The 22,113-nt window shown below is 38.5% G+C and overlaps 2 protein-coding genes across 2 annotated transcripts; one reads left to right on the top strand and one right to left on the bottom strand.

Annotated features, from left to right (window-relative positions):
• Window positions 1-6,276: 6,276 nt before the first annotated feature.
• Window positions 6,277-14,497, bottom strand: LOC131789769 (ZP domain-containing protein-like). The gene is made up of 8 exons (XM_059106937.2): window positions 14,357-14,497; window positions 11,888-12,019; window positions 11,329-11,603; window positions 10,550-10,694; window positions 9,951-10,316; window positions 9,168-9,387; window positions 8,305-8,597; window positions 6,277-7,761 (listed from the first exon to the last, which is right to left on the bottom strand). Exons 2-8 carry the CDS (start codon window positions 11,949-11,951, stop codon window positions 7,556-7,558), a joined length of 1,569 nt encoding a protein of 522 aa, XP_058962920.2. The 5' UTR covers window positions 11,952-12,019; window positions 14,357-14,497; the 3' UTR covers window positions 6,277-7,555.
• A 2,976-nt stretch (window positions 14,498-17,473) lies between these two features.
• Window positions 17,474-21,838, top strand: LOC131789765 (histamine H2 receptor-like). The gene is made up of 3 exons (XM_059106933.2): window positions 17,474-18,304; window positions 21,073-21,190; window positions 21,591-21,838. Exons 1-3 carry the CDS (start codon window positions 17,474-17,476, stop codon window positions 21,836-21,838), a joined length of 1,197 nt encoding a protein of 398 aa, XP_058962916.2.
• The last annotated feature ends 275 nt before the right edge of the window (window positions 21,839-22,113 follow it).

Genomic DNA, 22,113 nt, shown 5'->3' with positions numbered 1-22,113 from the left:
CACCCGCGGCATATTATTTTGTCTACCGATGTTATGTCGCGGCTGGGGCATGTTTTATTAATTTCTACAAATGTGCGAGTGCGTAACTATGGAACTTTCTGAGGAAAAGCAACCCATTGGATAATAAAGAAAATTAATTATAGACTTATCAGAATTCTACAGACAGTGTTCCCCGTCATGAAGGCACCTGCAAGAAATATCCTGTTGGACTCAGGAATAATAACACCATCCGCGAGAGAAATCGGTTTTCCAAGCGCGAATGTTTAGGTCAAGATCTCTCAGACAGAAACATAACTAGGAAAGCGTCAGCCTAATTCGGCCCGATTGCAACTCACTCTCCAGAGAGTACATGATCAGTTAATAAGGTTCAAGTAAATATGCCGTCCTGACTACGAGAAGTTTGCATTATCTTTACTAATAAAAATGCAGTTAAGGATGAATCGATATAACGATCATCACTCACACAAAATATCGAGTATGCAGCTGGTTGTTGATTGACGTTCAAAGAGTCTTTCAGCAAGATAACTAGTGTCGAAAGTACACCAGATACTCTGGATTAGATCAAGAGAGATGGTAAATTTAGCGCGACAAAGAGAGAATTCTGGGCACCCGAAAGGAATCGAACATCAGGCCTTTGGACGCCGCGCTCCGATGCTCTTCCTCTGAGCCACAGAACTTCTTTGGTGAACGAGACAGTTGTTAAGTTCACATGTGACTTATGTCCTGCCTACTGCTAAGATCAGAATTGCTCTAGAATTAGAATTAATCTAGAATTGCTTTGGTTTCATTTTACCTTACTCTGTGATTGGTCCAGAAAACTCGTGTTACACTCCAAACCAATCAGATTCAAAGCCAGTTGTAAACCACCCACATTTTCCCGCGCTCACGCAGTTTAATTGTTTTGCCTTTTGTTCTCATCGTTCCTTGCGATGTTTCGTTCTCGCTCCGATTGGATATTTTGCTCGCTTTCGTTTTGGATCTAAAGCAATTTATCGAAATGCGCTGTAAATACGGTAAAATAAGTTTTTCTGAGGGCTGATATTAAATGCAGCGTAGTTCATATCAGCCCATGTGGGATCATGGGAACGCTTTCTGCATATCGCTTGTAAGGCCTGACATAAGCCCCCACAAACACTTAGGAATCTGAGAAAATCCCAGGTGTACGCCAATGGGATTTCACAGAATGTTATGAAACACTTTCCGGTTATTTTGGATTAGTATTAAGACGCATGAAAATTTGTTTAACCGAACCGCATGTGAAGTAACACCAATAAGATTGGATAAAACTCAATTTCTCTCTTTTCTTTGCTCTTGGATTTTATAGAAGGTTGTGAAACACTTCCCTGTTATTTTGGATCAGCATTAAAACGCATCAAAACCTGTTTAACCGGATGATGTATGAAATAACACCAACAAGCTTGGATGAAACTCAATTTCTTTCTTCGTTTTTTCCCGCAGTTAGACAATGAATGTATCAAGCGGGCACTTTCAATAAGAAGGATCTTTCTAACGAGGACCTTGTTCTCTTGCTGTGAAAAAATTTTCGTGTACCTCAATATCTTCCTGTCTTAAGAAGAGGTCTATGAATGCATTTCCAATTTTTCACAAGAGGTGTTACAATAACTTTTCTTCCTCATCGATTTAAAAGTGCCATCTGAAATTCCATTCTTCTATCCAAAATATCTGTTTCGAATCTGTTTCATCTACAAATCCACATGAATTCACAGTACTTCAAATTACATTGAAATATACTTATTTTACAGGCATTATTTAAAATCTTGAACAAGGTGGTGATTCTTTCTCGCCACGAAAAACACCTACCTGAAAAATTCCTTTTTCGCTTGTCGAAAAGAAAAGTGCAGATCGACGTTTTCTTTAACTTTCTATATTCGTGAGGGGAAGTAATACTTCTCAGTCTTAAGAAAAATCAGCCGTAAGAAATTATTTATTGTCCAATTTTGACGAAGTTTGCCGGGGAAATGATGATAAAAGCAGTTTGGGATGCCATACGCTACCTAGTGTGTGTATCAATTTTAAAAACCTATTAAAAGTGTAGCATTCGCCTCCTACGTTTTCGTTACCATAACAATAGGTTTAAAAACCAATCGGAAGGAGCTGATTGACAGAAAAATCCATTTGGTAAAAGCTTTTTCATGCTCCCTTGTCAATGTTTAATGCTATAGACTTACAAGTAAATTATTCCTTTTGGAATTTTTAGACAATTTTAATTTTGAAAGATCACCCCGACTTCATGGCAGAGACAGGTAACGCATAGTGTTCATAACAGTACACTATTCTAGGCTTTCCACACATGATTAATTTAAAGAAAAAGAAAACCCTATATGCTAAGCAGTTACTAATGCAAAAAAAAAAAAACCACAATTACAATATAATGGCCCTTTTTAAAAGTGGCGTTTTTTCTTTATCATCTGATTTAATTCCTTAAAAATTAACTGACATGATATGAAGCTGTTATGAATACAAGACTTCAGCTTCGTATTATTTCACTTTAGCCTATAGCCGTTTCCCGCCATTCATTGGCGAAGCGCAACATTGACGAAGAATTTGGTGAGCAGAGAACAAGAACCAGCTGAGGTCTCTTTGACATGCCGTCACATGAGACTTGTTTATGAAAACACCTCACCAGTGAAAGTGACATATTAAATTAGGTGACTGTTATATGGTCTATCATCGGAATGCAAAATGAAGGTTTGTATATTCTAAATACCTTGTAAGTTCTTCAAAGAACCCTCAAAGGCTGAATTACGTCACAGAAACAGGAAGGAGGCTTTAAAGAAGATTATCTGTGACCACAAATTTGTAATTTAGCATTATAAAATAGAATTGGAATCCTGTGTAAAGTACTGCAATTAATATAGAAGGCACGACAGCAAACACTGGGGTTTAAAATTTAGACACCGGCTGCGTTCAAGCAAATTGGCTGATCAGAGAGGCCTCAAAAGAACTTTTTTAGAGAGTACTTAAAGCAAGTTAATTGACGACCTGCAGATAAGCGGAACGTTTGCAGTAAATGGAAATTCTTGTCGCCTGTGAAAGTATTTGAATTGAATGCTAACAAGAGTTTGTAAGACATTGTAATTGTTTCAGTGCTGATTTAGGGATTGTAAGAACAGTGAGCAAAAAAAGGGTTTCCTTTTTGCAGTTTCCGTAAACATCATTCTCTACTCACTAAAAATTAAAAAAAAACCACTTCTAAACAAAACAGTTGCTATCAGCCAGACTCGTACCCAGTCGCTTCTTATTCGCGAAGTGATTGATGGGGCAGTATCAAGTGAGGGAAGGAAGAAAAGAGCGAAGCCACTTTTTCTCGTTTCTTCCCAAGCACCTTTGCGGACCCCAATCTTCTTCCAGATCTCTCTGCAGATAGAAAATAAAGGTGACGAGTGGGTACGAGTCTCGCTATGAGCTTAAAAGGTCCGCTAATACATGGACCAGATCACCTGTCGCGGTGACAAACAAGATGCTAAGTTTTGAGCTCGGTAAAGAAATAAAGGAGAGATATTTTTCGTCTTGTCACGAGCGTAGGACAAAGAAAAAAATCTGAGTCCTCATGAGGAATCAAACCTCAGACCTTTAGATTCCGCGCTCCGATGCTCTACCACTGAGCCACAGAGTATTCCATATTTTCCTGTTCCAAGTGAACGGCGGCGAATCATTGAATTATATAATTTGTCTAATCAACTTAAACATTAAGAGAGTGAAATGGTTTCACTCCAATTTGTTGTAGCTAATGTCAGTAATTAAAATCAGGTTATTTTGTCATGGATCTTCGCAGTTTTTTGACAACGGAGAGCTACTACCTGAGGTGACAATCAATCAATTCTTTTAAAAACAAGAACGTATCACTCACAAACACTGTACACTGAGACAACAAAAAAAGTTAGGTGCACTGCATGACGCTAGTGAAAATATGGGAAATAGTGCCCATAAACGATACAAAGAGAGTTGTGTTGCAAAAAAACTAAAGTCGTCAGAGAATTGATATTAAAAATTAAAACTCTCTGATGTACAAAGACACGTCGGAATTGGACTGAAAGTAAACTGAAACGATTTTTAGGGAAAGCGTTTAGAGTTGCAACTAGGAATTCACTGCAGAAAGTATTTAAGAGAGGATGTCAGCATCCATCGAACAAATTTTAAAAAAAGGTGGCAAGTCGCCCAAAATTCGTTTTCTCTCCTACTTTCATATTTTGTAGCCCAATATGTTCTAATAATTGTGGTGTAGTTTTTTTGCGAAAATATATTTCAGTTTTCGAGAAATGACTTGTTTCGTTCGACGGCTCAAATATGCAAATTTTACCGTGAATATTACCCGAGTTGTGTGACCTCATGTAACGAATGTACTAGACCTACGGTATTTCTGTGAACATAATCCTTTGTTTTATCATCTAAACTTAATCCCCTGTCGTTATTGAAGCTACCAAAGAAATATTTATTTTTTGGTGAATATTTTTGTCCGACATACTTTTCCTATGTCGAAAAGTAGCATCAAACCAAAGACAGTTTTAACAATGACCGATATGACACAATCTACTGAGCTTCAAGCTTTTAACATACCAAAGGATGGTTATAAAGTTACTACAAAAATTTCCTTGTGTATTTGCGTTGGTCTATCTTGAGACGAACTCAAAGTCCGGTAAAATTTACTTGATAGCGACTATGAAATGTACATGGTGCGCCTACTTGTCGCTACCGTTAATTGGCATAAATCATTACAATTTGTACAAAAGTCTAACATAACACTCTTATCTTGTTTATTTATGATTTTATTAGCCGTTTCGATTATTATATTACGCCAGGGTATTACTTTTTGAAAGGAGCTCAGGTTTTGCGTTGTGCTTTCCCCTCCCTCATTTATATCATAAGCAAGTCACGCAATAGTTGATACCGACACAAGTGAATATTTATCATTTATAAAGATTTTTGTTTACGTTGAATTGAAAATATTAAAATATGTGCTTTCTTCACTAATCGTTGTTTCAGCAGCAGCGAAGCAGTTAAAAGCGGGTTGTAGCTTCAACGCTACTGAAATTTTTAGTATTCAGATAGGCGAGCAAAGCGTGATGCTCTGGGAATAAAAACTTTTAGGGGCCTTTTACATGATATCCGAATGAGTTTTATACAAAAACGAGTTCATACCGGTTGCCACATAATAACCAGCGTAAAATTTATTTGAAATGAGTCTTTTCTGACTGAGTTTACTGGGGTTTTCATTACAGAACGAAACACTCATTCTGGACGACCTTTTCTACCTGTAAAATGTAAACGCGGCACGGCTTTCATATTTGTATGAATCCTCTGAGGGAGCGAGGGAAATTCTGATGTGATTTTGGCGAAGAGACACATGTTTTGTCAGCGTCTAGTCGCTAGTGCGGAAGGGCCCTTTACCACCGTGTGCATCATTACGCGTCCCCCTAGACGGCGGAGAGCCAACAAAGTGTTCAGACATTACTTCAGAAAATTCCGCCTCGGACTGAATTTTTCGTAGCCTATTGACCAATTCCCAATCGAAACTTAACTCTGACGTCACGCGTAATTTTGCTCACGGAGGTAAGTAGCCTACTTACCGAAGCCAGATTGTATGAATTTTCCAGACATCTTGATTATTATCTGTGATACACGCTTGCTAATTCCCCTATCAGCTTTTGGAATCGACTTAACCCTACCTTCACCATGGCCGGACATTTCTTTTGGCACTTTTGGAACCACGATTCCACCCGACACCGAGATTTGATCAGTGAGTGGGGCAATTTGTAAAATCATCGACATCTTTTGGCGTCTCTAAGATGCCGGCACGCGACAAAACAAGATTAACTTCATTTTCTGGATCTGAAAACTTGCAACTCCGCAAGTGACATGAAATGTCTTTTTAACAATCACGCAAGGGCCGGGAACGACTTGGTCTTCTCGATAACTAAACCCACAAGTTCCACCAGCGAACGATTTAACTAAATAGCAAATGTCCATGTTAGCATGTAAGATGAGACGCTTATAAAACAGATCAGTTAGCTAAATCAGTATGTAGCTGGTCAATCAAATTGACCATTGTAACCATACTTTGACTTCAGCCGGCAAAGGAATCATCGATGGATCTGGACATTTTAGTTTTCTGAATGCAGTAATTCCTGAAAGGTTTTTCTAGATTTCATGCAAACAGGAAAAAAAACCCATCTCTTGGTATTTCGGAGGTTGATTCATCTTTGAATTTCTGTGTCACGCTTGTCACGCAACTGATATCATAAGTTAGAGAAGATATATAAACTGGAACTCAAATCTGGCTAGAATGTGGTAGAGCATAATTAACGTGATCATCGAAACAGCTAATAAAATCATAAATAAACAAGATAAGAGTGTTATGTTAGATTTTTTTGCAAATTGTAGTGATTTATGCCAGTTAACGGTGGCGACAAGTAGGCACACCATGTACATTTCATAGTCGCTATCAAGTAAATTTTACCGGACTTTGAGTTCGTCTCAAGATAGAACAACGCAAATACACAAAGAAATTTTTATAGTAACTTTATAACCATCCTTTGGTCTGTTAAAAGCTTGAAGCTGTGTCATATCGGTCATTGTTAAAACTGTCTTTGTTTTGATGCTACTTTTCGGCATAGGAAAAGTATGTCGGACAAAAATATTCACCAAAAAATAAATATTTCTTTGGTAGCTTCAATAACGACAGGGAATTAAGTTTAGATGATAAAACAAAGGATTATGTTCACAGAAATACCGTAGGTCTAGTACATTCGATACATGAGGTCACATAACTCGGGTAATAATCACGGTGAAAATTTGCATATTTGAGCGGTCGAACGAAAAAAATTATTTCTCGAAAACTCAAATATATTTTTACAAAAAAACTACACCACAATTATTAGAACATATTGGGCTACAAAATATAAAGTAGGAGGGAAAACAAATTTGGGTAACTTGCCGCTGTTTGTTTGATGCATGCTGACATTAGCTCTTAAGTTTATCGACACTTAAGAAAAAACATTTTAATTTACAGTGAGACGGAGGCCTTTCTCTTCTATTCCAACACAATTTATCTAAGGCCTGCATGAAAGTGAACAAAATCAGAGTTCTGAATGCAGCTGCCACGAACTGCATGTTGAAACTCGTCAGCGACTAGAAATGAAAACTGATGATATGGTCACGAGTTTTTCAAAATGTTTCCCTCGCACAGGTCAAACCTATTAAACCTCTCTATCAGTCAATCAGGCACTTCCCTTACAGAGATTTCAGATTCATTTCGGACTCAGATTACAAAGAAACTGTGAGTAATCGAACAATAAACTTTGAGCCATCACCCAATTAAATCTTCACAAGCCCATGTCTCATGTTGCTCAGCAACGTCTCTGACCAACATGGCGAGCTCGCAGTAATTAGCAGTTGACCTAAAATAATTTTTTAACTCGCTTTAGTACACACAAGCGAAAAACTGTAGAAGGTTCTTTCTATGTGTTATACAGGCTCTTTACAATTTTGCAAAACTAAAATTCGATCCAAGCAAATACAAGCTTGGTCAACTCATTCACATGCTAATATTTCTCTCCTTCCTGGGTGATCCTTGTCGAAGGATCTTAGAGTGCTCTGTGGGGCTGGCCATCCTGCGCATGTGTATCACAATCACGGCGGTAACTGCGACAAGCAAAGCAACGGCGACGAAACCGGTGACCGCCAGTACGATTGTCATGTAATCAGTGGAATCATCTTTGGTGGTCGTATCAGCAGAAGCATCTACAAGAGAGACAGGTTTTTAAGTAGATATCCGCGCATGAGAAAAAGTTTTTTTGTTAACAGTTATTCAGAAAGATTCTAAATGAGAAGGATATGATGCTGACTGTTCTTCAGTTTGTTCTCATTTATAACACGTAGCTGAACGTTTGTGAGCGACTAGAACTACTACGACGAAGGAAACGTCTCCGCGCATCCTAGCGCGCTTCCTCTTGACAGTCAAAGGTAGAGGAACGACTGGGGACGAGTGGATGATGGGGGGAATTAGGGGCAAAGGTCGAGGAGTGAAGAACGAAGAGCGATGAGGGAGGGACGTGATGTAAGGGGAAAATATGGGGGTGAGGGGTTAGTGGAAGAGGAATTAGGAAGGGAATTAGAGGTGAAAGGTAAGAGTTCAAACTGGAGAAGAGAGAAGTTTGTATGAGGGAAGTTATGAAGGGGTCAAGGATGGAGAAATTTTGGATGCTCACTGATCTCAGAAAAAAGATATGTACCCCGTTATTCAAAAGTAAATATTTCTAATATTAATGAAGAAAAACTGAAAACCTTTGCCTTCCTCTTCAATCTGCCATGGGCCAATCCTGAGATGATGAGGCATGGATCCTTTATCGTAATTTTCATCTTCAATTGATCTTCTGTTTCTCCCCGATTTGTCATCGCATGCTGCGCATTTATCGAAGCAACTTGAATTCTGGACTCCAGCCAAGCAGACAACTACGTCACAATGCACGAAAACGACGTCACTAACTTTGAAACGAAACACTGCGAATTCAAACTTTTGGAGCGAAGATTTTTGGCAGGAATGTGCTGTACGATTGTCGGAGTCAGTATCTGGACATCTGTATTAAGGTATAAAAAAAAACTGTGAAGAGTTACTATTTAGAGAAAAACAAATATCCACAACAAATAGCCTTTGAGAGACGCTGCCTCTTTTGGTTTTTAAAAGTCCTTATCTGAATACTCTCCACCAAATGGTATAAAATGTTGATTTTAAACCTATTTCCAATTTTCTCTTGAGATTCCTAGTAGCAGTGACCCGGATAATATTTCTCAGTAAAAAGCGTGCAAATCACAGTTTTATCCCCTCTTTTCCACCAGAGGCCTTCGGGTATTTATGTTGCATCAGGGCCGCCCCCACATCACCCTATAATTTTCCGAACGCTCTTCCTCTCATTTACAGCTATCTATGCTTCTTGTTGTGCTAAAATGACAAGTCATTACTTATCTCACGGGGGGAGGTGTGGAGGAGTTTGGCGGGATCGCCTACACAATATATAGGGAGTAGGGACATAGTAAATTGACTTTCAATCAACTGCCAATGTGGGGGTGGGGGAGGGGGAATATTACAGAGCCTTATGATAAGATTAGATACATTGTAATCATGACACACTGGTCTCTAATATTCTTACCCGTCTAGGACAAATTGACGCTGATTCACATCCGCTGGAACTGACGAGGCTGTCGCCCAACATCTCTCCAACAGAAGCTGCAGATCTTTGTCAGCTGAAAGAACCTCCACCTCTATGTACAACATGCTTCCAATCGCCAACGGCCCGGCGTTCGATACGAGTTTTTCAGAATGATCACTGTCACGGAATGCCCTCATTTTAAAATCCAAGCTTCCGTACTCTGGAATCAAATAAATCAGAGTGACCGATTTCCAAACTATTTTGTGTTTTCCAAAATAGCATTTTCTGTTAAAAACGGAACTTTAAGGGATATTTTCCATATCGATTCCGCAAGATATCGTGCTTTTTCCCCGTCAAGTGCTAACTTTTTTAAAACTGACAGAACTATGCATTTCTATCGTGACATTTCGCACGCCAGAGATGCAGAACATACAAACTGGGCTGTGAACTTTCGTTAACACTGTTGATTCAGGAACCGAACGCAAGTCTAAAGAAGGTGTTGATTTCTTTCGTTTGCGTTGCCTTTGTACGTTTCATTAGTGAAGCGAACAAGTGCGAAAAAATGAAATTACACATTTATGCGTTTGTTTTGCTATTATCCAAGCCTTACCCTTTGTGCCCTGAAAAGCTCCAAGGAAAAAAAAACAAACAAACGAAAAGAATATCTTACGTGACGTTCGTGTCGCGAACGAAAATAACAATTTTTAACATACAAGTCAATAGGCCATTTTGAATTGTCTGAAACCATCTATGACCAACAAAGCTTAAAAGTAAAACTAATACCTTTGCTTGTAGTTGGTAGTTTGAAATTATTAATTGTCTCGATGTCGGCTTTTAGAGTTGCGTTCCTCTCATAGATACAGGTAGCGTCAAATGATATGTCGTGGGTGAAAGTGATCTTGACTCCTTGCGCGTTTCTTCCCGCTTCACCGTGCACCGTGTTCTGGTAATGCAGATAATTGCCGCGTTGTGATACCCTCATTCCGCATGCGCCAGTTTTTAAATGAAGAGAGACGTCCTCGTCAGGATTGATAGCATGCGTGCACTCATCAGTCCGCTGGTTTATGTACAGCTCGTGTAAATCTGACCCCAGAGTATGTTTAGAAATGGTGACGTTCATCCAAAACGCGTCACAGGAAACGTTAAAAGCTAAAAAGGAATAAATGAAATATTAGATGAAAATATGAAAAAAGCATTTTCGTCAGATCGTAATAAAGCCCTACAGAAAGGACAGCGACAGGTATTAAAAAGTGTGACGATTATTATAAATAACGACAGAACACATACTGTTTAAAAATTGAAACAGAAAGGGCACATTTTATCATCATATTAGGAGGAATGAGAACATAAAATAATCTTTTCCCTTCCGCATTTAATGTCACCTGGAGTTCCATAAACTGCAACTCTGAGACACATCGATGATCCATTTACTTGTGTTGGCTGGAATCGCACGCTGGATACTGCTCTTGTTTCCACCAACTGATTTTGAATAGTATCATTCGCGTCGGCGGAATTAGTAACGAATTCCTATCGCAAGGAAGTAAACCAAATAAACGTTAACCACTGACCGTGAATAACTCGTAAAATGTGAAAATATAAGACAGCGCAAGAGGTATAAGTCAGAGCGATTTTCTTTTTACCCGTACTTATCTTAAAGAAGCATCAAACTATTGGATTACTGACAGACCCACCCAAGAAGTTGAGCGCAGAGTAATTACTTTCGTAGGGGTGGGGGATCTCCCTAAAAGAGCGGAAAAAAACTGAGATTTTTGATAGAGTGTAGATAAATATGTTGTAATAAACCTTATTTTAGCTTGTATGTTCTGTTTTCCCAATTGATGACTCAAGGGAATTCCACCTTTTTTATCTTTTTGCAAATTATGGGTTCATATACACGTGAATAGAACAAAATTTGAAATGAAGAGTTCTCCAGATATTATCACCCGACCCGCATTGAGAAAAAAAACCGACCCGCTAAAAAGGTCAAGAGGCGCTTGTGATGGAGAGAAAATGACCATTGTTAATGATTGACATAATCACATGACAAGGTACTCTCGTACCCAGACCTTCCACAGCGAAGCGGTTGTACATTTCAGTTACAGTTACATGGTAGGATCTGGGTACGAGATTAATGACAAGGGTATGCGTGGAGTATATTAACCTGTGTGGGAACCGACCAAACGTTTTCTTTGCTGGAGAACGCCAGTTTATATTTGCTAGGATAAGAGTTGACAGTGCCATCGGCATAGCCTTGTATTTTAACACCGCATACGTCATAGAGGTGGCCGAGGTTTAAATCAAGGTACTGGTTAGGAGGAATCTCGTCTGTGCACCAGGACCCGTCGTTATCTATGACAGCGTCACTTGGCGGGTAATTCGTTTTAGTTGACGAGGCTGTGTAGGTGACGTTAGTGATCATATTTTCAAAGCAGTCCGCTATAATGAGAAATGAAAAAAAAGATTTTTAGGAAAGACGGAACACGTTTTGACTGCGTCTTTAAACTAAACATAAAAAAAACTACAACGACGAATCTGAAAGGATAACATTATTGAGAGCCAATGAGAACCGTTATAGCAAAAAAAACAAACAAACAAACAAACATGTGTTCTGTGTTTTCTTTAAGATCGAAAGTAATTTTTTATGAAATGCAAAAATTAGAATTTGATGAAGTCAGCCATTTAAGGAAACGATTTTCAAATTGAATACTTCATCCTTTTACCTTTTACAAGAATTTCCTTTTGTGAAAGAATCGCTATCATCATTGTCCATAACAATGTTGCCATGACTGTGGTGGTAAGACTTGTGCTTTGAGGCACAGGAGGTTCCTTGATCTACTGGCTTATCACCCGGTCTGTAATTTGAAGGAAAACGGTTTAGTTGCAACGATGAGAAAGGTGAAAACAAAAATCCAAACAAAGTATTCTGTGTTCTTGGTAAAGTCAAGAGAATATCAACAGGTAAAGTTCCTGCAGAGAATCTTTTGCTCTTGATTTGTTATCAATCTTAGAGCATTTTTCATACGAATGTCGAAAAACAAAAATCTAACGTCATCACAACTAACCAATCGGAACTAAGGACAACAAAATCATCAGCCAATGAGAACTCAGTAAAAGAAACAACTTGCTCAAAGGGCGGGAAAACGCGGGTGACCAAGTTTTAGTTTTGCAGTTGATTGGTTGAGATGGTGGTGCCAGTTTTCTTAACCAATTAAAGAGCGAGTTTAAGCAAAATCAAAGCAACCCAGGATCACTTTCAACTCTCAATTGAAAACTGCTCCGTCTAAAAAAACTGTTCTAACAAACATTCAGGGATACTTCTTATCATGTTCTATTTTTAATTATGTGACATTATAATCTTCGAAGTTAAATACTCCAATTTGAATCAAGCAAACAAAAATTTTGGCTGATGTTTGTGAGACTCAAGTTCAATTCTATACTCAATTTTCTCACGTTATTCCCTTTTCATATTTCCCAAAATCCAAGCAACCAATCTTTTTTGTTGGAAAAGGGTAAGAAGAATATTTAAAGATTATTTAAACGGGCCAAGTACTGCAAAGCAAAGGTCTAAGTTTGAAGGTTGCATTTTTGAATCATCAACTCTGTTTTGGAGACTTTTGAGGTGACAGTTGGGACATTAGTTTGCCATCTTTTGGACCGAAAGCAATTCATGACTAATTTAATTTCAGAATTCTAAGTAAGTGTAATTTTATTATGAAAAATCTACATTTTTAAAATGCAATTTAAGAACTTTGTTTTAAGTAGTCGTTTCTGAATGTCTCTTTGCTTAAAAATTGGCAAGTTTTATAACCACAGCTGACAATTTTTACTTCGTTTTCATTTTCTGACTAACTTCGTCGTTAATTTTGAGTTATTAAAGCAGCTTTTGTTTTGAATATTTTCACAGCAGGACATCGGTTCGACCTTGCTGATTCGGAAACTAAAAAACGAGAGACAAAACACATTTCCCAACAAATATGTTTGCCGTCTTCATGAGTGTTCCAAAGTTGAGGTAAATTATTCCTATCCAATTCCATTTGTAACGGAAAGGTTTTTCTGCGAACTGTGTATAATTTAATCATAATTATCTGACGATAGGATTTTGAAAAATGTAACAATCTTTAGACATGTCTGCCAGCCTTAGCTCCAGTGTCTCATTTTCGGTGCCGATCAGAAAGTCTACGTAGCGAGTTAACATTATAAAAAACCGCTGATCTCGTTCGTTCACACAAATTCATTTGAAAACTGGGATGTACGCGAAGATGATCATTTCGTGATGAAGTTTTGTTCATAACTTCGACTTCGAACGGGTGTCTGAAAACGGACGCATGCGGTGTATTCCAAATTTAAATGTTTTTGTAATTATGTTAACGATTAGAAATTCATTAGCTTTTACTTCTTCTACGAATACCAGATTCATATAAGTTAGATGTTTAAAGATGATTACCGCACTCAACACTATCTGTCCATCTCAATTCCTTAACTCTCGGAATAAATTAGAGAAAATTTTAAGTGGTTTGTGGTGATAATTGCAGCAATGAAGTGTTGAAACCAACTTCTGTCAAATTTGTTCAACTTTGTTCTCAAAAGTATGGTACTAATTCAAACGATAAGTTCAATATTTCACGAAACGTCGATTACAGAAGTCAAAATACAACATTTTACTCAGTCGGGTACGAAGTCAGTGCCTTGTTACTCACCATTTGTCGCTTTAATGACTCGGAAAGATCAGTCTAGAAAACTTTCAATGGGTTTTATCTGGTCTAAAAACGTGATCTTAATCAAAACCTCTACGGTTCGTGTCGTCTCTTTATTAAAGAAGAATGTTCATATTAAGGGAACATTTGATTCATAGAAATATGTTTAGTCAATAATTAGAGACATCATGATTCAGTTGAAATAGGAAACAAATCACTGAACTGAAAACCAACTTGATCGAAAGTCAGAGCACAATTGTAGAGTCTTAGATGCTTATGGCTTTTCAATGTTTCTTTTCAATATAAACTACTCAGACATCAACTGGGTTCATTTCTTAATTCAAAGTAGAGTTTGAGGCTCATAGTATCAATTTGTATGCGTCGAAACAATTCAATTTCCTCACTGAGGTGGATATTAATGATCGCACCGGGTATGCGAATATTTATCCCAAGAAAAGAGAATCTTTCATTTGTTTCAAATGGCCTCCCTCTTACCTTTCGTTAACAGTTCCAGTTTGTTCAGTTATCAAATGTAACGTGTAACCTTTTTCAACCAATTTGGTTCTCACATTGCCATATATTCCAATGTTGCAGTTGCTGTGCTTGTTTGTGTCTCAATGCGACAGAACACCCTACGGTCGATTTGCTTCAGTGCATTGATTAACATTGCAAAAAACGAGACAAAAATTCTTTGTTAGATGCGGAGTTTTCTTGTGTAACTGTTCAGCGTGATTCCAGCTGACCCCCATTATGTAAAAATCCGTTCTATAAACTTTTTAAGATTTTGCATGCAAAAGAACTATTATTCAGTTCGTAACTACAACCTAGCTCTTTTTCATTCACTGGCCATCCAGAGACAAGAAATAAATTTTAATAAGGAAGGGAAATAAAATGAATCTTGTCACGGAAGACAATCAAAAGCAAGAAATTCTGGGCAACAATAAGCAAATTTTTGCTCGAAGTTTCTCATAACAGTAAGTACCGTCAATGTCATCATGTTGTATTAGGCGACACAAAAATTCCTGACTGGAATTCTTATGCATACATAAGTGGAAGCATTGATCAAAATAGCCTCAGGAGGATTTTATTTTAGTAATTCAAGCCCTTCCTTGGGTGGCTATTTGCATACCCTCGAGCTTATATGCGCGAAGGAGGTTATTTAAGTGCACATGCGTATACTATTCATTCCATAGCGTAGAAACAATTTTGATGTGTAGTCCGTTGCGTGATTCCCTTCCTAGACTTCATGTGGCGCCAGGAATATTCTTTTCTCCGTTTTCTATATGATAGGCTCGATTTCCGCTTCCACTGTTTTCTCGAGTCCAGTCTTCGATCTTCACGAGGTGTGACTTTGGGGGGAGAGATAAAAACGGCGACTGAATAAAGCCGCTCCAAAACTGATTTTAAGACCAAATTTCCCGGCCCCCATACTAGAATAAGAGAGCCTTTCTAAATTGATCTAGTCGCCGCACTTTTCTTAAAATAAATCGGCTCATGGAACGTTCGGTTCTGACCCGTGCTTTGGGTTCTATTCAATGAAGCTTAATGATAAATTTTCTTTTTTTTCGCCATGAAAAATTCAGCCTTGATTTCTCAATTTTCCCTACAATAAATCTCTTTTAATTTTCTCTTTTCTCAGCCATCCTTGTTGTTATGTTCTTCTTTGTTTGTTATTATATGACAAACTTGTTTTTTCACTTTAGCCGAACTCACGTAAAGGGCGTTTTTCACGTCGGAAAAATGCGTCACATTTGCCCTGTTGACGCAAATTCGGATCAAAATTGAGCAAAATAAACATTCTTGAAAAGATATATCAGTATCAGTTTTGGCACTTTTCGGTAAATAAAGATTGATCAAATAAAACAGGAGTGGAATTATCATTATTATCCTTGTTATCAATTTTGGGAAGTTTTGATAGGTACCATCAATTATGCCTAACTTGTCTTCAAATATAGGTTTTTTTTTAAACTTTGGTCTCAGTTGTAAGGCCTTTCTTGTCATAATACCTCAAAATACACTCAACTGAGTTTAAAATTTAACAGGTTTCATTGCTCAAGTCAAAAAAACTATCCAACATAATTGGAGACAAATTAACATATTAATCAGAACCTGTCTGAAGTTGCTTAAAAAGAATATGAGGATTAAAAAAAGATTAAATTTTGCCCTTTTTGATAACTACATTATCTTTATAATAAGTTTTGTCATGAATCTTTTCGAATCAAGTTAATTTCTGTTGGAGCAAGACTCGTAAAACAATCAAATTTACAAATGAATTCAGTTGAAATAACGAGATTCGACACGTTAAAAATAATAATGACGTAAACTGATCGGAATTAATTAGACAAATTGACAAGACTGATAGATATCAGGTTTGGTTGTTTTGAGTCCATGAAATTTATGAAAAGCCGAATATAATTTCATCCGTTTTGATTTTCAAGCCCCTTTCTTTTTTTCCCTAAAGTGACATTTCGTTATCAGAAATCAAGGATGTGTCTGACACAACTTTCAAACGTGTAAACCCTTCCGATCTACAACCAAATGACGTTTCGTGGGAAAACATCATAAGATTGCAATTAGCTAAGAACAGTCGCTGCTCTATCACATATACAATCAAATATTGATACTTTATTTTACATACAGTCCAAGATTTAATTAAGATCACTTGGTAGTCGATGGAAGCCATTGTCTTAAGGGCAGGAGGGGAACGAAACGAACGAGCGACGGTGGATTATCGGCAGTATGCATTTCCAACCTAAGGTCGCGTAGAAATCGTATACTCCAACCAATTGGTACATAATTCTTTTTTCCCATGAATGTGAGATCAATAGCTATCTTTTGACTTTTGATCGTGAAAGAAAAGCGCGTTCTCATGCATTCGCCTTTTTTTTCTTCAAGAGCCTTTCTTGTTTCGTATTAACCAGAGCTAATGTCATGACGTAATCAATATTTATTTTTCTATATGACATGATCCTTTCTTTAGCTTTGCTCATGAACTTTACCGCCAAATTAAAAATGATTTTTTTTTAACCCGGAAAAATGAATCCAGTTTCAGAAAATCGCCTGGCCATTGTACTAATGCCTTGAGGCTTTTGAAGATCTTGACACTTCCTAATTGATGTTTGTTTTTTTAAGGAAATTTTGGAAAAATCGGGTCCCGAAAATACACCCAACATTCTTTGATCTCATTCTTTTCTACCGGTTGAGTTTCAACAGTTTCTGGCCATTTGCAATCGGTTTTAGCCAGTAGCCCATTACTTAATGGGCTCCTGGTTTTAGCGCATTAAAGTAGCTTAAAACCCTTGGGAATACCGGGCCAGGAAAGTTTCTGTTGCAATCCTCCACACCCCCCCGCCCCCCCCAGGAGATAAAAAAGCAAACTTTCCGATTTTCAAGAGGACAACTGCAAGTGACGGCTTGCAAATAAAATTGTCTTCTTTTAATTAATTGGAAACCTGATAGTGTGACAATTGTATTGATTTCATCACAAAAAGACAAAATATACAATAAAAATAACTTAGGAAGGTGCACACTGTTGAACTAAAACATTCGCTCACGCTTTGAGGTAGAAACACGCATCCTTCCAGTTGCCAGAGGCCTTGTTCTGCCACCCAGATGTACGGGCCTCCCGAAGGCGAGAAAATTGCGCGAGACGCTTTCCTCTTCGGTTTGATATCGTTTATTTTAGTTGGAAACACACTCATCATAGTAGCATACAAGAAGACTCACAGGCTACGTACAAGTTCGAATGTCTTCATAGTAAGTTTAGCGGTATCCGACTTGCTCATCGGTGCAATAGCTGTGCCTCTTTATCTTGTAACGCTGAGGGAAGGCTATTCCGTCAACCATCTGCTGACCAAGACATTCATGTCCTTGGATATCTTCAGCGGCACCGCGTCTGTTTTTCATTTGATGTCAGTGACGGTGGACAAATACATCGCCATCTCTAAACCTTTCTTGCATCACCGTCTTCCTTTGAAGTCCTATCATTTTACTCTAGGAGTTGTCTGGGTTTTGTCCATCTTGCTCTCCTCTCTTCATTTTGCACTAACTCCCCGCATCAGCAAAAACTTTCCACTGTACACCCTCTCGACTGTGTTCCTCTTAGCGCTGTTCGTCATTTCTCTTGTAAACGCTCTCATTTTCAAGATCACCAAGTCTTTGATTCACAGCAATGTGGAACCAGCGGGAGAAGCAAATGTAACTAGGGCCAATGAGAGGAGGAAAATTCGACGCGAGATAAAAACGGCTTCGACGCTATTAGTGATCAGTGGCGTGTTCTTCATAACCTGGCTCCCCCACTTATTGGGTGCGTTCGTGTTTACGTATTGTTTCCCTTGCAATTTGGCCCTCGTAGATATAGGGCGTATCGGAGCCTGCATCAAGTGCCTGCAGTACAGTAACAGCGCCTTAAATCCCTTTGTGTACGCCTTCCGCGATGCCGAGGTGAGAAGAGCCATAAGGATTCTAATAGGGTCCTGTCGGAATCTGGTACAGCCACGCACAAGACCATCGATTGTCATTTCATCATCACTGACACAGCCAAGATAAACAAATGAAACTTAGTTCATTGGAATCTTCCACTGTTTAATAAAAATAAGAGAAATGCCTCGTTACCATACTACGTGCAATCGATGTCGTCTTAATTGTTCGGGTCGTTGGTGACTTTTAAAATGGTGAAGTTTCTCTATAATCTTTTCGAATCAAGCGAGGCGATTTTATGGTAGCCAGGCTTAATGTAAAATAAAGGCTTAGTCAGTTGGAGGCTTTATGAAACACGAACGCTTTTTTGGCCAACTTCCTCTGAAGGAACGATTAAGAATTTCTTTCAAGCTGTAAAAAGTTTCATGGAAAAAATCACAGTCTTATGTGTGTGAGCAATGACTGAACTCACGATCCGGAAGCACGAGTAGCTCATGAATTCACGTGAAACGCGTGCGTTCACCAGGAATTGAGCCCAGTTAACGAGGTTATGATTCATCAAAGTGTTGACTAAACAACTTGAGACTGGGGTTTCAGAACTAGGCCGAATGGTTTCTTGAGATTCCGTTGATCTCTAGATCAAGATCAAGGATATAAAGACAACTTTATTAACCCTCACATATAAACTTTATCCAATGAACTTGTTAGGCGACATTTGAAGTTTTCTCGACAAGAACTCTTGCCAAGGATTCAAAAAAATTGCTAGCTATGTACATCAGCCAAAAAACTTGTCTTTAACTTTCGTCGAGACAAAAGCTTGCCTTATACATATTTCCATTTATACTGCAACGTCGAGGAAAAGGCATCAAGGTTTTACATGACGCGAGAAAGCTTACGTAAAGGACAGTGTTTTGATAAATTTTTTTATTCCTTTTTGTTAAAAGTTTACAGTAGCTCTGTATAAATGAAACGCAATGAATTACCAATTGAGGCAAACAAATAGGGCTGGACATTTTTTTGGTAATACTTTTGATAGAGGTAAAATGCACAGTTTGCGTGTGCGCTTCAGGCATTAGAGTGAGTTTCGTTCGTATTTTCAAGAGCAGCATTGCGCGGGAGATAATGGATAAAATTCTATTTTTAGAATGCCGTTGACTCCGTGAGAGGTGTGTCATGTTTGTGATCTATTGTGCACACGTGTATAAATAAAAAGTAAACGATACTTTGTCCCAAGAAACTATGCAAATTTTCAAAGTAATCAGCTTAACATCTACGGAGAGCAAAATTATTTTGATTTCTGTAATGTGCGTCTACAAAATTTCATTTAACTTTAAGCGAATAATTTACCTTGAAGCATGTAGTTACGAAGTAAATTGCTGATATCCCTTATCTCTTTACACGCAATTCTTAAAGTCAAATAAAAGCGTTGATAGCATATTCAATTCAAAGCTATTTTTACTCACCTCCGTAATTTTTGAATATTTTCCCAAACACCTATTGTGTTAAATTTATTATTTTGTGTCCTTGACAGCCAGAGAATTCTTTCATTACGTGATTGACCTGAATTCTTGATTTTAGTTACGGAGTCTATGGCTTCTGGACTCTCATTTTGTTCTTATTAACTGGATTTTGAAAGCTTTTACCTAATTAAATAATTGAAAAGATGACTCATCGCCAACTACTTAAAGCACTTACAACTAAGCTTTACAACAGCACCATATGGAGGAGGAAACCAGCTTATTTTTGCGAATGTAAATATTCTTATCCCTGTCTGCAACACTGACAGACAGTCGACAAAACTGTGCCGTTTAACGGCACTTACCCACTCCGCCTAGACCTCATCCCCTCGGCCATGTTTGACATGACCTGCTCCAAGTAGGAATAAAGCAGAGAGGGCTCAAAACCTTGTAAGGTTGACGTCACATCCGGTTTGAAAGACACAGATTTTCTTCTACAAGCGGTGCTGAAAGATTTTTAATTTCACGAGAGTTGCTATTAAAAAGTGGTGGTCACATGAAATCAGACGCATGCTTTATCGTTGTCTTTGGCCCGACCACCTAGAACACTAAGTAGCCTCTTCCATAAATGCAATTGTTTGAAAGATTTATCTGGCAACTGTTGAAAAATGAGCTGTTTTAGGGGGTTTTGCCTATTCTTGATGGCAGTATATATTTTTCAGAGCAATCCACCGGTTGATGTTGTAGCCTATCTGCCCAAGCTCATTCCATGCAATAGCGCTCCATTAACATAAGTAGAAAGGACTTGCGAACAGAATCGAAATTGGCGACGGGAGAGGAAGAGCAACATGCTGGGAAATCTAATAAGGCGCGAGAATATCAGAAGAGAGCACTCGATGTAAGAATAGAAATTGGCGACAGGGGAGGTGAAGCAGAAGGTTCGGAAACCTAGGAGCATTGCTCCAATCGCTTGGTAAATATGACAAGGCCCGAGAATTCAAGGAGAAAGCACTTGCCTTCAACATAGAAATTGGCGACGTAAATGAAGAAGCAGCAAACTACGGCAGCCAAGGAGCATTGTTGCAGTCGCTTTGTAAATATATCAAAGCCCGCGATTATCAGGAGAAAGCCCTTGCGATAAAAATCGAAATGGGCAACAGAAAATGAGAAGAAAAAAGTTGCTGAAACCTAGGAATTTCGCTCAAATCGGTTTATAAATACGACAAGGCCCGAGAATACCAGGAGAAAGCACTCGCTATCAGTATAGAAATTGGCAACGGTAATGGAGAAGCAGTATGCAACGGAAACTAAGCAACATTGTTCTTGTCTCTTGAGGAATACGGTGAGGCTCAAGAATATACAGAAAAAGCATTGCGCATTGCAAAGATCATCGGCGACAGAATAGGAGAAGCATACAGTTATGGAAACTTAACAGCTTTATATCTGTCACAAGGTAAATATCGAAAGGCTGACGATTACCTTGAGAGAACATTGACAATTAGAATAGGAATCGGTGACAGAAGCGGAGAAGCAGCGGGTTACTTACACCTCGGGGTGATTTATATTCGGTGTGGTGAATAGATAGGGCTGAAAAGTATCACATGAATGCCCTTGCAATTTACATGAAAACTGGCGAGAAAGAAGGAGCTGTAACCACGTACGCAAAACTCGGATTGTGTTTCCAATCACTTAGTAAACATGACATGGCTGCATGAACAACACCTCAAGAAGGCTCTCCTGTTAAGCAGGGATATTGGACACTGCTTGAACGAGTTTCAATGCCTATGTAGTCTAACGGTGTTGAAGATATCATAATTTGATCCTAAAGAGACCTTTTTGTATCTTTTCATAAGCATTGAAAAATTCGACTCTGTGCGAGAACTCTCTTAAAGATAACTCTCTTCTAGAGGCGCACGGCACTCTTCCCTACAAGTTGCTCAGCTGGTTGCTCTCTTCTACCGCAAAGCCACAAGAAGCCCTTTATGTCGAAGAATTGAGACGGGCAAGAGGCTTAGCCGACTTGATGGAAGCTCGGTACTGTGTCGAAGAGCAGATCTTAGGCAATCCACAATCATGGTGTGGCATTCAAGAGATCTTCTGAAAAGAGCCCGAATGTACATGCCTGTACGTTTCGGTTGATGAAGAACATGTACTGTTTTGGATTCTCAAAGAAACGAGAGTTATTCTGTTTTTGAAGGGTCTTGAAAAGTCTGGAAAAGGACGCGGTGACCTGATTGGTCCCTGACTTGGATGAGTTTTTTTAAAGAAAGTTTCCGCGGCCTTGGTGTTTTACCCGAACAGAATTGCAAAAATTGATCTTTGGATGAAACCGAACTGATCTCACTTCACTACGAAAATCGTGCGCTCTTGCCTGAT

This window comes from Pocillopora verrucosa, chromosome 7 (genome assembly GCF_036669915.1).
Source record: "Pocillopora verrucosa isolate sample1 chromosome 7, ASM3666991v2, whole genome shotgun sequence".
NCBI classification, from domain to species: Eukaryota; Metazoa; Cnidaria; class Anthozoa; order Scleractinia; family Pocilloporidae; genus Pocillopora; species Pocillopora verrucosa.
This window is presented reverse-complemented; position numbering and strand designations above follow the sequence as displayed.